Below are 18,990 nucleotides of genomic sequence, written 5' to 3'. Positions count from 1 at the left end.
AGGAAACGCACACAGCAGACCAACCGGGGGAGCTCTGGGCCGCGGGCCAGCTCCCCAAGAGCCTTGACGCACCGGGGAGACAAGGTGAGAGACGGCCGGACCGTGTCCGGGACAAAGCACAACACGACCCCTCACCATTGCGCGTTTCTCTGCAATGTCACCAGAAAATTCAAAGGGCAGTGCCCCCGTGACACCCCCACACCCCCCAGCCCCAGGGAGGGGAAGAGAAAAAAGAAAGACCTAACAAACACCACCGGAAAGACTATGGAGTGTGTGAAAAGGGGTTGTTGGTGGTCGTCACCTGTGAAAGAGCCAAACCCCCCCTCCCCGGAGAAGGACCACGCCAGTGCCGCCCCCTGGAGTATTTACACCGTGGATAGCGAGCCTTGCTCACGTGAAGTAGAAAACAGAGACAGGGAAACACGGCTTGGAAAATGACCAGGGTGCGTACCTGCAGGACGACACCGAGGGACACGCGGCAGCAACACCTAGGGGCCAGAGACACTGCTCACTACACGTCAGAATGGAATCGTAATTTACAGTAAAAAGGGCATGTCCCAAGGCTCAATTTGTGTTTCTCTGTTGTCATTTACAGTAGAATAAATATTTTGTTGCTATTGCTACACTTTAAATTTACATTCTAACCTAGGAGATGCGGAAAGCTAGTGTAAAGCAGATAGATTAAGTGTAGGTCCCATACGTATGACAGTTTGTTCAAGACTAGTAGGTTTTTGTATCTCTCTTAACTTTTTAAATGGCTAGCGGGAGCGGTCTGTGCTTGCGATCAGCTCCTGACTTCGAGTTTCACATCGAAGCGTCCCTGAAAGCGGTCCTTCTCGCTGTACTGGATGTTCTCGCCGAACGCCCTGCACTCGACACGCACCTCCGTGTCCAGGGTGAGGTTGGTGAACTGCACGGCCAGCAGGGGCTGCAGGTACTTGGGCTGCAGGAGTTTGCCGTAGTAGGGGTAGTACTGCAGCGGGAAGCCCGGGTAGCCGCCCAGGCCAAAGTACTCCACGGTGCCAACCCGCTCCTTGTCCTCGTCCCGCTGGAAACAGGGAGGGGAGGGGAGGAGACGTCAGACCCTGGGTCCCGGCCGCAGACGGCCGGTGGGGGTGGGCACGGTCACCCCTGACCTGGCCTGCTGCACGCACAGGTCCCTGGAGGAGGTGCCCCTTGACCCTGGAGGGCACCGGGGGACCCGACGCACAGGAAACAACAGGCACGCAGGCTTGAGAAGCAGCCTGGAGAGAGGGCCGCAGACGGAGGCTGTTCTCACTGCACTGGCCAAGGCCCGCCGAGGATTCCCTGCAAGCCACCCCACCGCCTCATTCTCCTGGCACTCCCTGTCCTGAGCAGTTTCACCCAGCAGGCTTTGGCTCAGCTGACAGAGACTGCTTCCTGGAAGCAAGGTTTCCTGTTTCCCCATCAAAATTTTACCCCTAACTTGAAACAGCCCCCCCGGGCCCCCCTCACCTTGCCGGTGCACTGGACGGGCAGCACATACGGGTTGTACTTCGCCACAAGGGAGTTCTCCAAGGACTCGTTCTTGGGGGGCTAGAAAGGAAACCCACCTTGGTCAGTGAGTGTGTGGACCGTGTTTAAGTCTCTGGGAGATGAAAGGAGCCTGCAGCCCAAACAAGCACACCCTGGTCAAGGTAAGTCACTGACACCACGAGACAACTGCGGACGGCAGATAGGTGAGTGTCCCGACCCGCCGAGGAAAGGTCCGATCGTGATGCTGCTGAACTCCAATGCGCCCGAGCTCTGGGAGGCAGCCCGGTGCAAAGCGGAGCTTCTGCTGGGAGCCCATTACTGTTACCCGAGGACCCTGGGAAACAAGAGCCGCCCAGAGGTAGGTTCCGCGTTCATGGAGATTGTAACAATCCGAAGGGAGGCGGACGTTTCCATTTCTATGAAACTCGGCTTGCTTCCCCAGCCACGAACAGCTGAGTGACGCGCCCTCCCATCCCTCCAGCACGCCGCCTTCAACCAGACCTCCCTTTCCCATGATGTCCAGCGGGGGCCCTGAAATTGGGGGAGCACTTCGACTATTAAGGAGGTCCCGTCTGCAAAGAGAGAAAGGGGGCACTACCCTAAATGAAGTGCACTTTGAGAAGTCCTGCTGTAGCAAAGCAGCCAGACCCTGCCTTCCTTTACCCGGGGCCCAACTTGACTCCTCCTGCCGGGGGAAGAACACCTGGGCTGGGGGGGCTGTTGCGGGCTGGCTTCCAGCAGCAGCAGCCGCTCATGCATGTGTCCTGCGGGAGGGGCGGCACGCGGTCCAGACAGAACGGGCAGTTCTGTGTCTCGGCACCGAACTCACACTCCCAGTGCTGTTCTGATTTCGGAACACAGTGAATAACTATCTGGACGGAACTCTCCGAGAACGCTCCGCCAGAAATCCACGCAGCTTAAAAAGGGGAGGATGAGACTGGTGAACCAAAGAGCCAGATTCCAGAGACAGCAAATCGTGTCCTGCAGCTCAGTGCACGGCGCCGGTTCCTCTCGGACAGACACCGCCTCAAGGTGACAGTGCCCACGTGGGCAACCGGGGTGGGGGGAACGGACCTGCTGGAAGAATCCACGCTCGGGAAAAGGCCAGCACGATCCACTCATGATCTCAGGGAGAGAAAAAGTAACTAGTTTTATAAAAGCAGAGACACCACCCATAAGTTTTCCCTTTTTTATGGAACTGCCATCATCTTACCAAATGGTGAGTCTGCTGTCCTTCAGAGACCCCCCAAACGCTGCCCCAGCGTGGGTGGCCATGAGGCTAGAAGCCCACAGGACGGCCGTCAAAGTCTGACTTAGACCCCACTTCCAGGTTGGCAGGGACATCCTTGCCCAGCTCACCAGGTAATTTTAAACACCACCACTCCGGACTCGAGAGCACTGAAACCACAGTGCAGTGGTGTGTGTGGGTAGTTTTCAAATTTGATAAGTATCTTTTCCTGTTTTTACTTTTCAAGAGTTTGCATTATATGTGTGGCTTCTTGGCCTTTCGGTGAAGACCAAGGGCAGCACCCGTTCTGACCAGGTGGAAGGGCTCACGTTACGAAAGCTGCTCTCTGGGGGCCGAGCTCAGGGGGTGAGGCCAGGCCCTGCCGCTCAGAACCCTCCCAGCTGTGGAGAGCCCCGCCGCCAGGGCAGCGGGGTGGGCACGGAAGTCTGCAATGCCGCCCCTCACCAGGCTGCGACCCCCTTGCCGAAGCCCTTTTGAACTTTCCCCCCAGACCCTCTGCTCGCCCCGGTGAAGCGCCGAGTCCGGCCCGGGGTGGGCCACCCCCCACCCCCGGGGACCCTGCGGGGTGGGCCGTCACTCGCCTTAGGTTTGAAGCCCAGGACTCGGTTGAGCTTGATGATGAGGCAGGGCTTGCCCTCCCGGTAGCCGTAGGTCTCGTCGTGCAGCCCAGAGCAGTTGCCCAGCCACTCGAGCTTGAACCTGCAGACCTTCCGCTGGCCTGCGTCGCTGTCGAAGGCGCCTCGGTCTTTGAATTCGCTGGGCACGCCTGCAAAAGCGAAGCCCGTGTGTGTGCAATTGTCCCACGTCCCCTTCGTGGGGGTGTCTGACCCGTGGCCCGGGACGGCTGGGAAAGCAGCCCAACACAAAATCCTCAATTCACCAAAAACACTGCGAATTTTTTGGTGTCACAATGTATTTAATGTGTGACCCAAAGCAGCTCTTCTTCCGAAGTGACCCAGAGATGCCAAAAAGTTGGACACCCCTGCTTACTTAGTGCCCTGCAAAGACAGGACAGGCGCTTCCCCTCTCGTCTCTTCACTGACAGTAAGAAGGTATTTTACCAAAAGCAACCGCCAGTCCCCACACTGGAGTGTTGTCACACTTGGTAATTAGCACGTGACATCTGGTCCCTGGCAGGATCTCTCTCCCTTAAATAACGGGTAACGCAGCTGCCGAGCAGAAACTGACTGCTCGTCCCGAGCAGCAGCGCGGTGGGTGGGGGTGGGGATGCGGTGCCCTGGCCGGGACCTGCCGTCAGAACACAGGATCAGCAGCCCCTTTCAGAACTGGGGGTTGTGGTCAGAATTCCCTGGGCTCGGCCTCTGACAAGCAGGTTGAACAGTAAAAGGGAAAATAATTTTTTTTCCTTTCAACTACCATTCAAGGGTTTTTTTTTTCTCTTTCAGATTTGAGTTTTTGCCTTCCAAGGCAGGGAGTTCTTAGCACCATTTGTTCAACTGAGAAATTTTACTGTAGCATTTTTTATTCCCCATGATAAACACGGAGAAAGAATAACAGAAATGGAGAATTCAGAGTTAACACCAAACATCCCGCGGAATATTGGTGTCAACATACTTTCTATATAATTTCCATTCACAAATTAACTGTTTTCCCTTCCAGGGGGAAAGTGCCTCAGTTCACTCCATCGAGCCTTCTCATTACTGAACACACAGAAACCTCCTTTAATTCTAACAGCAGAGTCTTGGTGAGATGTCCCCTGTAACTCAGTCCGTCTTTTCAACATGACTTACGACGGCACTGCAGCCCACATTAGGCCCAGGGAGTATCTGCCACATGAAGACCTGGGATTGGCGAATGCCCACACGCCATCCGAAGGCCCGACGCGGGTGGGAAGCGCAGGGCAGGCCAGACCCTCTCGCCCAGGGGCCGTTCCCCGGGGAAGGCCCGGCACCCCCTGCAGGGAGGGCTTGTGGGCAGAGGCAGGGATCTGGGACCACAAGCTGCTGTGCTTCTCCCAGGCGGTGGGCACCAGGAACCAGCACTGAACTGAGTCTGGGCAGCGAAAGGGAGACCTGTCTGGTTTTTTAGAGTAAGACTGTGGCTGCATGGTTCCTTCCATGGTATCCAAGCCCAAGCCACCTAAAGTCTTCCTAGGAAGTGCCCTCTCAATACGGCCGGAGTTCAACCTTTCCGTCATTTCAGGAGTATCGCTCGGTGATGACATACCAAACAGAAACGGGAAAGGTGAACCCACCCACCGCGAACCCCTGAAACGAGCCCACTCACTGCCACAGTCTTCGAAAACCATGTCGTCCCGCTGGGCCCCGTCCTTGTACTTCTCCAGGAAGCGGATGATGTTCGTCACGTAGGCCTCGTAGCTCTTGGGGTCACTGGGGCGGAAGGAGATCTCGGTCTTCTGGATCTGGGGGACCTGGGTCAGTCCTGGACCGGGCAGAGGCGGGGACAGAGTGCGTCAGTGGGGGGAAGGGGCAGCCCCCAGACCACTCTCCCCACGTCCAAACCCTGCGCATCCTTTCTGGCTAAAACAGCCCGTCCTCACATTCTTCAGGGCACCCACACAGACAGGATGACAAGGACACAGTTGCAGTGGGAGTGACCTCGAGGGCATGGCGGCCGCTTTGCAGCCCCATCCGTGAGGTTTGAGGACGGGCATTGGTGGGGCCGGGCTGCCGGCCTTCCTGCCTCCGAGTGCCCACGGGGGCCTCTGAGCTTCAAACGTGGGGAAGTAATGAGGCCCAGCCTGGGAGCTGTCGGGGCCACTTCACCCACAGCCACAGCTCCACAGAGGGACTTGAGGGTCCGGGGCCAGGCCGAGGGTGGCCCAAGACACGTGTCATTAGGGGTGACACTAAGAATCATTTCAAAAGGATGATGTAGAACCAGAGCGGTTCTGGGGAGAGTACTGTCTCAAGAAAGTCGACAGAACTCGCCCGTAAAAAAATCTTCCAGTGAACGCAAACAAAGGTTACTACAATCGAAGCTTTTCAAATGCTCCCAAACCACAGAAAACTGTGTGGCTACAGGAATTTAGGGGGGCCCCGAAGAACCCTTCTCTGCATCGCATCAGGAAAACTGGCACTGTGGTCACTTACAGTTCGATGGGCACAGGGACGAAAACGACAGAGACCCACAAGAATAAAACAGCGAGGCAAGCCCAGGTGGGGAGAAGCCCCCTGTGCCCCCGGGACCTGGAGCTTGGGCAGTAGGTGCCCGGGCCCCGTCCCGCTGCCAGGGCAGGGCCTGCTATGGGAGCCCTGACTGCTGTGAGCTGTAACCAGACACCTGCGTCAAGGCCACCTGCCAGGACCTGCAGCAAATGCAGAGGCAGGCAGGGGCAGAGGTGGGGCAGAGCTGGTGGGAAGTGGGGGACTCCTCTAGAACACTCCTGGAGTCGGAGAGAATGGAGCCTGTGAGGGGCGCTCACGCAGGCAGGGGAGGCTGGCGCTCGGGTGTGGGAGAGCTCAGAGGCGATGCCTCCCCTCTGCGTGGCAGGGGGTCTGCCGAAACCTTCCAGGTGTTGGGGGGTAGTGGGGGGACAGACGTAGACGGAGAGAAGACACATGTGCCCAGGCTAGACAGTGTCCCCAGCTGGGGAAAGAGAAGGCAGGAGACCAGAGCAACCGCTGTCAGAAACATCAGCGTGACGGGTGACAGGCCACCCTAGTCCACCAGCAGCACAGGCGACACAGCGGAAGACAAAACCCTGATGTGACGCTCCGAGCTGGTGTGAGGCGTGGGGAGCCCCACCCAACGATCGGGGAAGAGGCAAGCGAACCCAGAAGGTCATGTCGAAACTAATCCTGACAGGTCCCAAAGTGCACGGCAAGTGTCCCCCTAGTCCCTGTCCCCTCTGGCTGGCCTGGTGCCAGCTCCCCGCCCCAGCGCCTGCTTCTCACTTTGGCTGCTCGAGGCCCCCCTCCCGGAGGCCCCCATCCCTTCTCCCAGATGAGGGGGAAGAGCGGGGCCGCAGAGCACTTTGCCTTCCCCACGAGGCCAAGTCCAGGGTCTCCACTAAGAGTTCAGGTGGCCCTGTGACAGCCAGCAGCTCCCACGCAGCACTCTGGGCCTTCACCACCCAAACACGACAGGCAAGTAAGTGCGTTCTCCAGATGCCCGGGGCTGTGGTCAAAGCCAAGTCCCGCCGCTGACTCAGCCTTTCTGATTAGCAAGCGCCTCTGCTGTTAATCATGAACCATCTGATTTATGCAAATTGCAGATATTATCACATGCAGAACAGCACTAACGGCCCAGAAAAGACCACAGGCCACATGTCTCTCCACGCGGGGCCACGAAGAGGCAATGAAAGCCAAGCAATGGACTCACACCGCTCGATTCCCACCTGGATGCCCAACTCCCTCAGGGAGCAGGCTCACGCTCCGACCCTGCCAAGTCGACACCTTGGGGGGGAAAGGCAGTGGGGAGAGTGTCGAAGGGTCTGGACTCAGTTCGGTGCAGAGATGCACCTGAGCCTGGTGAGGCTGGGAATGCAAGAGGGGACGGGGGTGGCCAGGCACCGGCTTGGCTGGGTCAGCCCTGGGCCAGAGCCCTACCAACCCAGAGTTCCCTTCCCGCAGGCTCCCCGAGACCCTCCAGCCTCCGCCTGCTGGGTGCCGGGCTGCCCTAACCCGGAGCGTTCCCTGAGGACATCTCCTCCAAACCTCTTCTCTGAGTGATTGATCTGAAGTCACTAACTGCTCACAAGAGGCAGCTGAAGGACCCGCGTCTGCGTCCTCCATGTCATTTACGTGACACTCGAGATGAATGAGAGGAGGAGGAAGAACGGAAGAATGGATCTGGCAACTCGAGTACGTTCTGTCCCCCAGACGGTGCTCCCCGGGGCCACAGAAATGCCCCTCACGCCTGGGGTTCTCCCGCATGTGTCCACACCAGCCTGGGCACAGGCAGCGCGTCCCTCTCTGCACTGCCCGCCCCTTAAGGGGTCGGTTGTAACTGCGGACAAGGATGAGCTCCGTCTACAGCAGCAGCAGCTCCCGGAGGCCAGAGACAGGACACCCCACCGCTGGCTGGCGGTTTCAAATTCTACTCCAGGAGCCGGAGCTGACACTCACCGAGCTGAGCTCTCTACGGCCTCGCGAGTATGATCGTTTGCCTGAAATTACACCCCAACTGTGCTTCCATGAAGTCCCCTAAAAACCCGATATGGAAATGCTGGATTTGGTTATGTTGGCTGTACGTAAGATTTGGAAACCTCCAGCTTCATGTTGCTTCTTAGAGTTACACGTGCCTTTCTCCTTGGTCCCCAACTCTTTTGAGAAGGAAAACCCCAATTTTTGGTTTTGGTGGGTGTCTGTAGTAGGAGGGGAACCCCCAAGGAAGAGAGGAAGGAAAAGGAAGGAGAAAGGCGGCTTTTCATTAAGAAAAGTATTTTGTTTCCAACTGTTTACAAAGTGTAGTGGGTTTACAACTTCTCAATCTGCCTGTGAGTCTGTCTGAAGCATTTAAAGAGAACCCCCCCCTTCAGCCTTGTGACGGAGACCCCACAAAACCCGGCACACAGCGAGGTGTCCCTGTCGAGGTGTCCGTCTCTCTGGGAACCAGGAGACTGAATGTGGCCGACCCCGAGCGACACGGCTGGAACCATGTGGGTCCACTCGTATGTGGACTTTTGCAATACACTGGAAACTTTTTCGGAGGCTTGTAATTTGGAAAAATTCAGAGGAGCTGTGTAGCCTAGAACTACCCAAAAAAAAAGGAAAAGGTATGTCACGAATGCATAAAATCTTAGTAAGTACAGATTTTCCCATTCTGATTTTCTTATTTTTCTCCAGTTACTTTACTGTAAGAACATGTCACACGCACCACATAACACACAGAACGTGTCAGTCAGCTGTTCCTTCCGGTCCACAACAGGCTAACGGTCGTTCAGTTTTGGGGAGTCAAAAGCTGTACATGGCCTTTCGGTCGCACAGGGGAGTCCGCACCCCTACCACATGCATCGTCCAAGGTTCAGCGGCACTGCACATGAGCCTCATTTCCCACAGAAACCTTGGGGGGGCGCCCCCGTGACCACCAAGAGCACAGGAGGCGAAAGGTGCGGATCGGCGTGGGAGCCACGCACGGGACACCTGCCTGCCTGTCTCTCCTGGGCCTGCACGAGAGATTTCCAATGGAATCTGGAGGCATGTTTTAGTCTTCTAATCTACGCACAGATACACACTGACACGTATGTGTGCTCACATGTACCATGTCCACATGCACAGTTTCTCCCTTCAAATGCCGCTAAGACGTTTATGGGTTTTATCTGGGTTTTAACTTTTGTTTCACCTCCACAAGTTCGGTATCAATTCACCTAAAAACAGGGAGGGTGCGAGGGGCAAAGGCACCCCCACCCTTTCTGGACACCAGCTGCCCCCGCCTGACCTCCCGCCTCAGGCTTGGCTTCATGGCGCCCAGGGGTTGGCCAGATGCAAATGACCCTCCAGGCCCAGGAGAACCTGCTCCCTCTGAAAAGTCCTCAAAGGGGAGCTGCCAGGCCCCCTCTGTACCCGCTGTGCATGTTCAGGAGCCCTCAGCAGACGGACCCTTTGCTCCTGCCCCAGCTAAATGCTGCCCGCACCGCCCTCCCCGCCCTCAGCCATGTCCTGGGTGAACACCTTCATTCCCGGGAGAGCCCTGGACAGGGTCTGCCTCACACAAGTGGGTGTGCTCGGACAGAGGCACGCCTGTGCACTTGGTGCAGCTCACACTGTCTCTCCCAGGCCAAGCACGACTTTCGTTAACGGGAGGACAGACATGAAGAGGCCAAACCCCATCCGTATTTGACATGAATTGCGTGTGCCTGTTCAAGGCCAGACCAAAGGACAAGCACAGACGGCACACTCACCCTGCCCAGACACAAAACGCGACATCTGCTCAGTGGCCAGCACCCTGAGACAAAACTCCACCTCGGACTGGAACCTGATGATCCCTACTCGGGCGTGCATGTGGGAGGAGGCGCGCTTTTCGGGTCGGAGGCCACTACGTACTACTTCCATGTTCCTCTCCGTCTACCCGAGTCAGATGGGCCCCCAGGCCGCGGGGTTTCTGGGACGAGGACACCAAACCCCAAAACATGAAGCAGCCACCCCCACCGCGTTGTACCACCTGGAAAGAGAGACCCGAGGCCTGAACCCTCCCCTCCTGAACACGGCAGAAAAGCCCCGAGTGAAGCTCCGCAGACTCAGTCCCTCCCACCTGCCGGGGGATGGTCACTCAGCCTCATCAGCGGAGCTCACCGCTCCACTCACGTTGCAGAGGAGCAAGGCCCGCTTTCCCACGGCTCCAAGAACACTTTAGAGCCAACCACCAGGCTTCTCATGCCCCTAAACAGACTTGTTCGCTGCATCCTTGTCTTTAGAAACGAAGAAAGAGCAATGTGGGGAAGTGACGAAGCCACGAGGCTGGGGACACTAAGAGACAAGGACTGGAGTCTGCCACCCTGAAGCCTGTCTCCCACACGGAGTCTGGGCGGCAGCTTCCAGAAATCCCGCCAGCCCTGGGCCAGAACCCTGCCTCCCACCCCAGGTCTCGAGCTCGGAGAGGGAGCTCCGGCGGCTCTGCGGGTTCATCTTGCCAGCTCTCCGAAGATCCGTGCGGTCTCATCACAAGTGGCAGGAAAACACCTTCCTGGCGCTTTGAGAAAAACAATTCCTCCAAAGACCAATGAGCCAAATGGTCCCGATACCCACCCCCCCCCCCCGAACCGTAAGTGAAAGACAGCCAGGCGAGGTGCAGTTTGAAAGACAAACAGGCAGTTCTGAGGGTGGCGTCTCAGGAATCCCACTCGTGCTGAGACTGGAACTAGAATGCCTCGGACCCTGATGGATTCTAAGGCAAGAGGCCCCTCTGCCCACCCAGAGCAAACCCAGGCCCCCGGAGGAGCCCTGTGGTCTGCCGGCTTCACTCCCCCAACCCTCCCACCTCGGCTTTGGTCGCTATTGCATCAAAACCACGACCGTCTTAAAGACCCACTCTTCCAGCACCTCAACCCAAACAAAAGCTGCCCCGGCCGCAGGAGGAAGGACCAGAACCCACGTTCATACCTGCTTAGCAGGAAGCCAGGCAGCTGGGACCTCCCCTGGACCTGCCAAGTGACATGCAGTGACCTTCACGCATGGCACTGTTGCTCAGTGAGCCGGGGTGGGGGCCGAGCAGGTGGCAGGGCAGGCAGTGAGGAACAAGCGTGAGCTGGGTGTGCAGGTGTGCCTCCAGCCTCCCCACCCAGAGCCCACGGCAGTCGCCGAGTGAGAAGCCACCCTGGGGCCCCCATGAGAACTGCCCCGAGAGGGTCTGCGTGGGAGAGAGGCTTGGCGGGGCCAACCCCACATGGGCCTTTTAAAGACAGACTACGGAACAAATACCATGTCATTTAAGTGTACTTAATTTTTAAAGCGTGTTTTCCAAGGCAACCGCTCCCAAAAACTTTTCACAGGAAGCCAAGGATCTATCACCTTCACGACAACGTGAGGGTGCGAAAGACGTCTGCCGTAGCGCGGAGGCGCCGGACCTGGTGTGCAGGGGGGGGAGGGGACCGTGGCTGTTAACAACTGCCTTTTCCTGCCCCTCGGCTCATCTTCCACGTACTCGCCTCACCAGGGCGCCAGTCCCATCTTACGGATGAGGAGACTGCAGCGCAGGGAGGTGAACAGTGCATGGGACGCGGGGGGATTGTGCCCCAGGCCAAGGCCCCCCTTCCTCCTCGGGCCCACGTCACTACGAGCTCACAGGCAATGGCTCAGGGGCCCAGGCCCACATCCAGATTCAGGTCGGGCGACGGGACCCTGCCTGCCAGCAGGAGGCCATGCTGACCCCCAAGAACAGCTGCTGGAAGCATCTCCACCCAGCGTCTCCGCCAAGGCTCTAGCCCCGGACCCAGGGGCGGGTGTGCCCCGATATCCAGCCTCCTCAGGGCTTTGTAAGGAGCGTCCCCGGCCCCTCGCTCAGGAAACTGGACCGTCATCGATTTTTTCTTACGTTTCACCTTCAATTCGTAATTCAGCCCTGACCCTTTCCTACTTGGCCGGTGGGCCTGAGAGATACGCCACAGACCCTCACCTTCCACACCCCCACTCAGCCTGGCCCCACTCCCACAGTGGAGAGCGATCGCAGGCGCCCACAGGCGGGCCTGCGCGAGAGCCCCCAATCCTGCCGGGGACGGCTCCCGCGAGCCTTCCAGCCTTGCAGCCCTGTGCCCAGTGTGTGGCCCTCATCAGGTGCGTCTGACTCAGAAACACAACTTTCCTCTTTATCATCAAAGCAGAGGCTCAGAGATACTACGCCGAAGCCCGAACTCAGCCGGACTTCTCCTCTGTGAGCCCGTCTCCGTGGAGACGAGGGAGGAGAAAGAAGAATGACAATGCAGGTGACAGGATGGGGAAGCTAGAGGACCGGGCCTGTGACTCAGACCAGAGGACAGGAGCGCATATTTCCAGGATGAGCCACAGGTGTTGCTTTGGACGAGAGACTCCATCGGCCGCAAGGACACTAAATATAGGGGCTGCGAGTGTCTTTTAGGAAGGGGCTGGGGGGTGGCGGAGAGGACCCAGCACCACAGCTGCCGCCACCGGGCACTTCCCAGCAAGGTCACCTGCAAGGTCCCCACTGAAGAGGCAGGCGTTCCAGTCACTGCCCACTGAAAGTGAACATCCGTTTCTGCCTCAGTCACGGAGGCAAGTTTACCTCCCACAAGAGGCCGACTCCCTGAAGTCTATGTGGCCAAGGACCATTTTTTAAACACGGGACGTGAAGAACAAAATGTTTGACTTTCTGGTCAATTGTGGCTTTTAGTTAAGAATTATTGGAAAATAGAACCACAATTGAAAAACTGCTTGTAGATGGCAAAACAAACAAGGGGACTGTGCAAAATCTAAGTGGCAGTGACTAATGCCACCATGAAAAGCCCCGACAGAAGAGGATGTGAGAAGCCGTCCCACTGTGCGGGCTATGAGGGCCAGGGGGCAGTGTTTCCCAGTCTTCTCTGCGCCCAGAACACCCCCTCCAACGCCCCCCCCCCACACGTGTCTTTGGGAAATAGTGGCTGGAAACGATGACTCTCGAGAGCAGGTTTAGCCCATTTTCTACACTTCCACGTCCTCTTTTTCCACTTCCAGCTGCCTCCCCCGCCAGTCCCCAAGGTCTCTGAAAATACTGGGGGCTTTCCTTACATCAGAGACCACCTGACCTGGGGCTAGAAGGTGACGCTCGCCACCTCCATGCTCGGAGCATTTTCTCCCAAGAGCCCTCCACACACCCAAGGAGGTGCCAAGGAGGTGGACGTGACGAGTCTGCGGTGGCAGCCATGTGTGATCACGGCTGCTCGGTGCCAGGAAGGCGGCCTCAGGATTGTCACCTCCATACAGCTGTTCCTCAACAGCTGCCTGGGGAAACCAGAGAGGGAATGCGTCATTGCCACCCCCTGAAGGTCATTTATAAGGAGAGAACCCGGAAGTTACGCAACCTCTCCCGGCCCCCGAGGGCCTCCTGGCCATGACTTTTAAGAGGCAGCCAGGCTAGTGGCTGCTCCACTGTCCGGGCTGGCGTGGGCACGCACCGCTGTGCGGACGGGGCCGGAGTCTCGGCAACGACCTGGCGGCACGCCGGCCCCAGCAGGGCACACGCGGCGCCCGGCGTCTCCTAGAACCTTTGTTAGCCCGGCTTTCAGAGCCAAAGGAGACAGTTATGCTGCAGAGCGGGTCCCAAAAGCCAGCGAATCGGACTCAGAACAAACAGCCATAAGTACTGAGAACTGAAGAGAGTGCTTTTGCTCAAGGTCAAATACAAGTCAAAAGCAGTTGAGAGAGTGGACCCCGAAGCCCTGACTCTTCTCCGTGGGCGAGATCAGTTCGCCTTCAAAAGCAGGAGCCAATTTGGTGTTTAAAAGGCTTCTTCTGAGTCATGGTCCCCGAGAGAAAGGGAAAGTGTGTGCGAGCTGGCAAGGCCCTGGAATGGGCCCAGTCTTACCCCTGTGGGCGTCAGGGACTAGGGGACTGAGGCGGGCGTCACTGGGGGCAGACAGGGCGGGACACGGGGTTTGGTGCACCCTCACTCCCCCACCCCAGAGCAGAGACACAACAGGTCTGCAGCCCCAGGGCTCTGCTTGTCCTCCTCGGGGGGCGTGTGTCCTGCATTACCCACAGCTGGCAGAGACTTCCACCCACCCCCCTCAGGAAGAATGAGTGCATGCGCACTCCAACTTAACATTACCTGGCGGGGCCACTCGGTCCTGATAGGTGGGCTTGAACTCACTGATGGTGAGCAACATCACCTGGATGGTTCCGATGAAGATGCCGGCCAGGCAGCCGTAGAATATCACGTAGAACAGGAGGATCTTAACTGCAAGGAGAACAGACGCATCGCAAGGCTGTGAGCCGTGGCAGGCTGGGCACGCCGATCCCCGCACCCTCTGCGCAGGTGCCTGTCAGCGTGGCGCAGGGCCGGGGGCGTGTGCGGCCAGAACTAAGATCCTTTATAGGAAAGAATTTTATTCCCTACGTTAAAAAAGAAGTTCCTGGAGGTCGCCAGGGAAATCGAGGGCTGCGTCTGCGTGCGTCTGCAGTGTGCCGCCCACGGCAGCAGGTCCCACACAGACCACCATGTGCTCTCCTCGCTCATCCCAACACGCCAGCCTTACAGCCCAGCCTCTCTGCTGCCTCTCCAGACACACAGACGCTGGGACGAGCCAGGCATGCCCGGCACGGTCTCCCCACCTCTAGTGCTCTTCATGAGGCACCCGGTCTTTCCCATTCGGGTGCCCCCAACCAGGCGGGGCACTGCTCTCGTGAAAATGGCTGGCACGTGTTTACTGCGTCTCCTGAACGACGGCTGCCGTGATGATGGACTGCAGATTCTGTCTCCCGGGGACGGCAGAGGCTGAGAGCAACACACCCGAACACCCGGGGGCCCCGGGACCAACCACGCTGTCCCTTCCTGGTCTGCAAGTGTATCTCCTGCTCGGCTGCACAGTACCAGGCTGCACCAGGCAGGGCCCGCAGTTGCAGGCCAGCCAAACAAGGTGGCGGGAATGCGAAGGGGGGAGCGGTGAGCCCTGAGGGTAGCAAGTCCCCACAGGTCTGCACAGAGAGGCCTTTGGGACCGTCTAGAACGTCAGACCCCATGCATTAGTTGCTGGGGCCTTGGGGGGAAAGCTACAGAACAAAAGTGTCATTGACGAGAAGTGAAAAAGGGTGGTGGGAGGGGCCGGGGGAGGGAGTGGGTACATGGTGAGGGGCACCAGCCCAGCTTTCCCATTAGCAAATCATCATGCCAGAGGGCTGTTTACAAAGGGAGACATACGTGAAACCGCACCAAAAACGTTGGTTCAAATCCTTCCCAAACAAGGGGAAAGGCAAAGAAAGAAGCAAAGGAAACCGCAAAGCCCACATGTCCCAGAACACCAGCTGCCCAGCCCGGCCAACGCCTCCCAGCAGGGCAAGGGTTAAGTGCTTGCTGCCTCTGGTATCCAGGCAGCGGCAGGCAAATGGCAAGGCTGTGACGTCAAGAGATCTGGAAAATTTTTCCAGCCACTGCTCCTAAGAGGTGCAAGGGCTGGTGCGGCTGTAACCCTTTTTTTTTCTGATGCCCCCACCCAACTGGTGCTCTCAGCTTTACCACACTGGCGCCTCCAACCATATCCAGGGCATTTCTGTCCTCATCCCCGGACCCCAGACACCTACGGCTAACAGCATGGGAGGGTCCCTAACCTAATGGAGGCCACCATGGAAAACACACACATAGCCATGGAAAAACAAGTTGCTTGCCAAGAACACTGGTTACATATAGGAAGATGCAGCCTTGCTGGTCTGCCCAGCACTGGGCCCTAAGAGAAGTGAGTTTTCCCCTTTTGCTCTGAAAAATGCGCCCAGGGGCTGTGGCGAGGCCACCAGGGGCTGCTCCAAGGGAAAGGCTGGACAAATGGTACCAGCCGGCCAGGGGGGCTCAGAAGGCAAGCGTTAGAGGCACTTTACCTTAAAAAAAAATACAATATAGAGGTTTTCTAATTAGTGGAGGTGGTGGCAGGGGCCGGGGCGGGGCGGGTGGGGGTGGACGGCAGAGGACCCTCAAAAGGGCCACAGGCAGAAGGAAAACCAGGCCCCTGGGCCCAGCAGTGAACGTAAAACCTACCAACACCTGTTACCACAATAGAGTGGGGGCGGCACAGGTGGCCTGCATTAACTCAAAAAGGTGGGTGGCACAGGTGATCTATGCACTATGATTTCTCCAGCAGGTGACAGGCCAGGCTCCCTTGTCCATCTTGGTGAAAATCGACCAACAGGCAGAAACGAGCCAAGGGCGACCTGCCTGGGCCCAAGGGCACGGAGCTGGGCCCAGTTCTAGGAAGGTGGCACCTTCCCCATCGGAGGAGCGACAACCGCCACCTCCTCCGCCTGCCAGAGACTCTGTCCTTTCTTACCCTGCCAGGAAAGGGCAGACCTATCAGCACCAAACGGAACCTGGACTGTTAGCCCAGCAGCCGCCCCTCGGAAAATGGAAGGAGAGGTGAGGCGGGCACACCAGTGTGCGGTCTGCAGCCACAGAGTATGTTGCCGGGTGGGGGCCTGAGACACAGACACTAACTCGTTCTCTCTCCCCACCATGTGGAGGTGCTGCCCCATTAAATGTCGGCTTAAAGAACAAACAGTTCCACACAGCCTTACCCTCTAACGCAAACATTGTTCTGGAACCAGAATGAGGAAAGAAATATATTTTACAAGGGGGGTAAGCACTAGAGGGCACATTTCACAACATGCCTGGAGTCAGTGCGGCCTCAGCCCACGCAGAGGCGGGTCAGACCACCTGGGCAGGGAGGGCCGATGGGCTGGGGACAGGTGCACTCCGCAGTGCCCCCCCAGGCCTCCCCAGACTCTGCAGCAGCTGCGAGAAGACGGCCCTGGCCGAGTTCTGTTCCCCCTGCCCACACCCGGACTTCCCGGTTTTCCCCTCCACGCTGAGAAAATGCTGGGAGCTGTCCTTGTGCGAGGGCAATGACCCCACTGGAGAACAGCGTCCTCCATGTAAAATAAAACACGGAACACCAGCTCAAAGCCATCCCTGTGTTGACCTACACATCACATGGCTCGGGGACACCCATGCTACCCTGGAATGAGGTTTCACCTTGACTAACCTTGAAGGTGATGCATTATTAACCCTTCCCTCTTCAATCAAGAGGGGCCCACACTAGAGGCGGCATTCCCCCCCCCCTTACAAAAATCATATATTCCGGCTTCTTCCATTTCAAAATGTCAGCCAAGCACTATTTCCCTGACTCATTCTGCTGATGCCCACAGATTCCCCCAATCAGCAGCCTGCCTCTGCCCCTCTCCAGGGCTCCCTTAGTGGTTGCAGTGGTGGTGCAGGCGGTGTCCCTGAGGATGGTGATGAAGATTTGGGGGGGGGCAGTGATGCAGGAAGGGGGAGTTCCCTCCCTCTGGACTACGGGCACCAGTCACAACTCAGATTTGCCTACGACTCTGCCCTTCAAAATGACCTCAAAAAAAAAAGTCAGCCTTCAGGTGTAGGGAGTAGAAAACAAGGTATCTAATTTTCAGTAGGGGTGGGGGTGGAGGGGGGGAACATACCCAGCCGAGCAACAGGCTGTCCCAAATCTTATGATGCCCATCTTTTGCTTTTGTGCCACCTCTTTCTCAGAGAAACCCTTCACCATAACCAACCTAAGCCACTGATTTTGCATCTGTCGGTGGAGACATGGAAATCCACCAGACCTTGCCAGGTTCCCGGGCCACGGCTGGGAAACGCAGCCCTGCCCTGGAGCTTCATGGGCCATGCCAGGGCTCTGATGACTCCAGGGGAGGTCACAGGGGTCTCTGAGTACCGCTCGGACAGACAAACTGCAGTCTAGATGGACCCCTCCCCCCGCCCCCGGGAGGTACATATTTAGACCAGAAGGGGCTTACAGCACGCAACCTCGCCTGCATTAGATGTGATTACCCCCACGAAGTTCTCTCATCCTCAAATCTCGTTTTGGTTTTTGCCTTTTTTTTTTTAAGGACTTGGGGCATGACCCTCGGGAGAGGGACATCTACTTTCCCAGTGGCTAACCATTCCCAGCAGGGAAAGGCTCAAGGGGCAGACTGCAAATTACCAAGACAAGACCGCTGCAGTACAGAACCCCGTGCCCGGCGCGTGCGGGCCCCCACCCTGCGCGCACCCCGCGGACTCTGCATTCCGCACAGGAAGATAAACCCGGCGAACGCGACACCGGCCGACCTCGCCAGCGCCTGGGTGCGGAGCGGTCCGCAGACCCAGTGCAGAGGTTGCGCCGCCCGGGAGAGGCAAGGCGCTGTGGAGAGCGCTGCGGACCCCGTACTTACACCAACTGCCACCGGTCCTGCCCAAAAACTCCTTCTTCTCTGAGTTCCAGATGAATTTCTTCCAGCCTCCCTCCTCCTTGGCTTTTCCGCGAGCCATGGTGGTGGGTCAGCAGCGGCCGCGGGGGCTGCGGATGGTGCGACTGCGGCGTGCGCGCTGGGTCCTCTCCGGCTCCCGGCCTGGCTCTGCGCAGGCTGCACCCGCCGCTGCCGCTGCGGCGCTCCGAGTGCCGGACGCGCGGCGGAGCGGGAGCAGGAGGGGGAGGGGGGGCGGCGGGGGCGGAGGGCGGAGAGAGGGACCGCGCGGGCTGGGCGGCTCCGAGCCCCGCACCTATTGGTGGGCACGCGGCCGCTCGCGGGCTCCCTTTGGTCTGCCACGCGCTCCTTTCGCCCTTGGGGCTCCGGGGCTCCGCAAACCCGCAGCTGCCACTCCCGCGGCTACTGGGGACGCGCGCGCGGCCCCCGCCTCCTGTGACCTCTGCAAAGACAGGCCGGGGCTGAAGAAAGTCAGAGGGAAGGACGGACGAGCCAAGCACACAGGCGCCCGCCACACGCCGAGGAATTGGCGAACAGCGCACGCTCTACCTTTACTTTATACCGCGCCGCGGCGGCATGAGGCCCCGCCCACTAGCGGCCCGGATGGCCAATCGCAGGCATAGAGGGGCGGGGCCTCGGGCCCGAGGGGGCGGGCCCAGGCCGGCACAAAGGAGCCGCGGCGGCGGGCTGGCGCGCGGGGGCGCGGAGAGGGGCGGCGGGGACGCGGGGAGCGCGCTGGCGGCTCCGCACAGCTAGCTCCTCGCTCCCCGCCTAGCGCCCACCAGGCCCTTCTGTCGTAGGGCGACCTACACCTGTGTATCCCGGCGCCCCGTGGATGCCCTGGGACCCCGGCTGGGCTCTCTGGATAAGGTCCCGCCCCACCCTGCGCGCCCGTTCTCCACG

At 58.4% G+C, this 18,990-nt stretch overlaps 1 protein-coding gene across 1 annotated transcript; it reads right to left on the bottom strand.

Moving 5' to 3' along the window:
* Nucleotides 1–744: 744 nt before the first annotated feature.
* Nucleotides 745–18,610, bottom strand: ATP1B1 (ATPase Na+/K+ transporting subunit beta 1). The gene is made up of 6 exons (XM_037034946.1): nucleotides 18,055–18,610; nucleotides 13,931–14,059; nucleotides 4,994–5,149; nucleotides 3,328–3,512; nucleotides 1,477–1,557; nucleotides 745–1,048 (listed from the first exon to the last, which is right to left on the bottom strand). Exons 1-6 carry the CDS (start codon nucleotides 18,149–18,151, stop codon nucleotides 785–787), a joined length of 912 nt encoding a protein of 303 aa, XP_036890841.1. The 5' UTR covers nucleotides 18,152–18,610; the 3' UTR covers nucleotides 745–784.
* Nucleotides 18,611–18,990: the final 380 nt, after the last annotated feature.

Source organism: Sturnira hondurensis, unplaced genomic scaffold (genome assembly GCF_014824575.4).
Source record: "Sturnira hondurensis isolate 20B ecotype Veracruz unplaced genomic scaffold, ASM1482457v3 Scaffold0022215, whole genome shotgun sequence".
Classification (NCBI taxonomy): domain Eukaryota; kingdom Metazoa; phylum Chordata; class Mammalia; order Chiroptera; family Phyllostomidae; genus Sturnira; species Sturnira hondurensis.
This window is presented reverse-complemented; position numbering and strand designations above follow the sequence as displayed.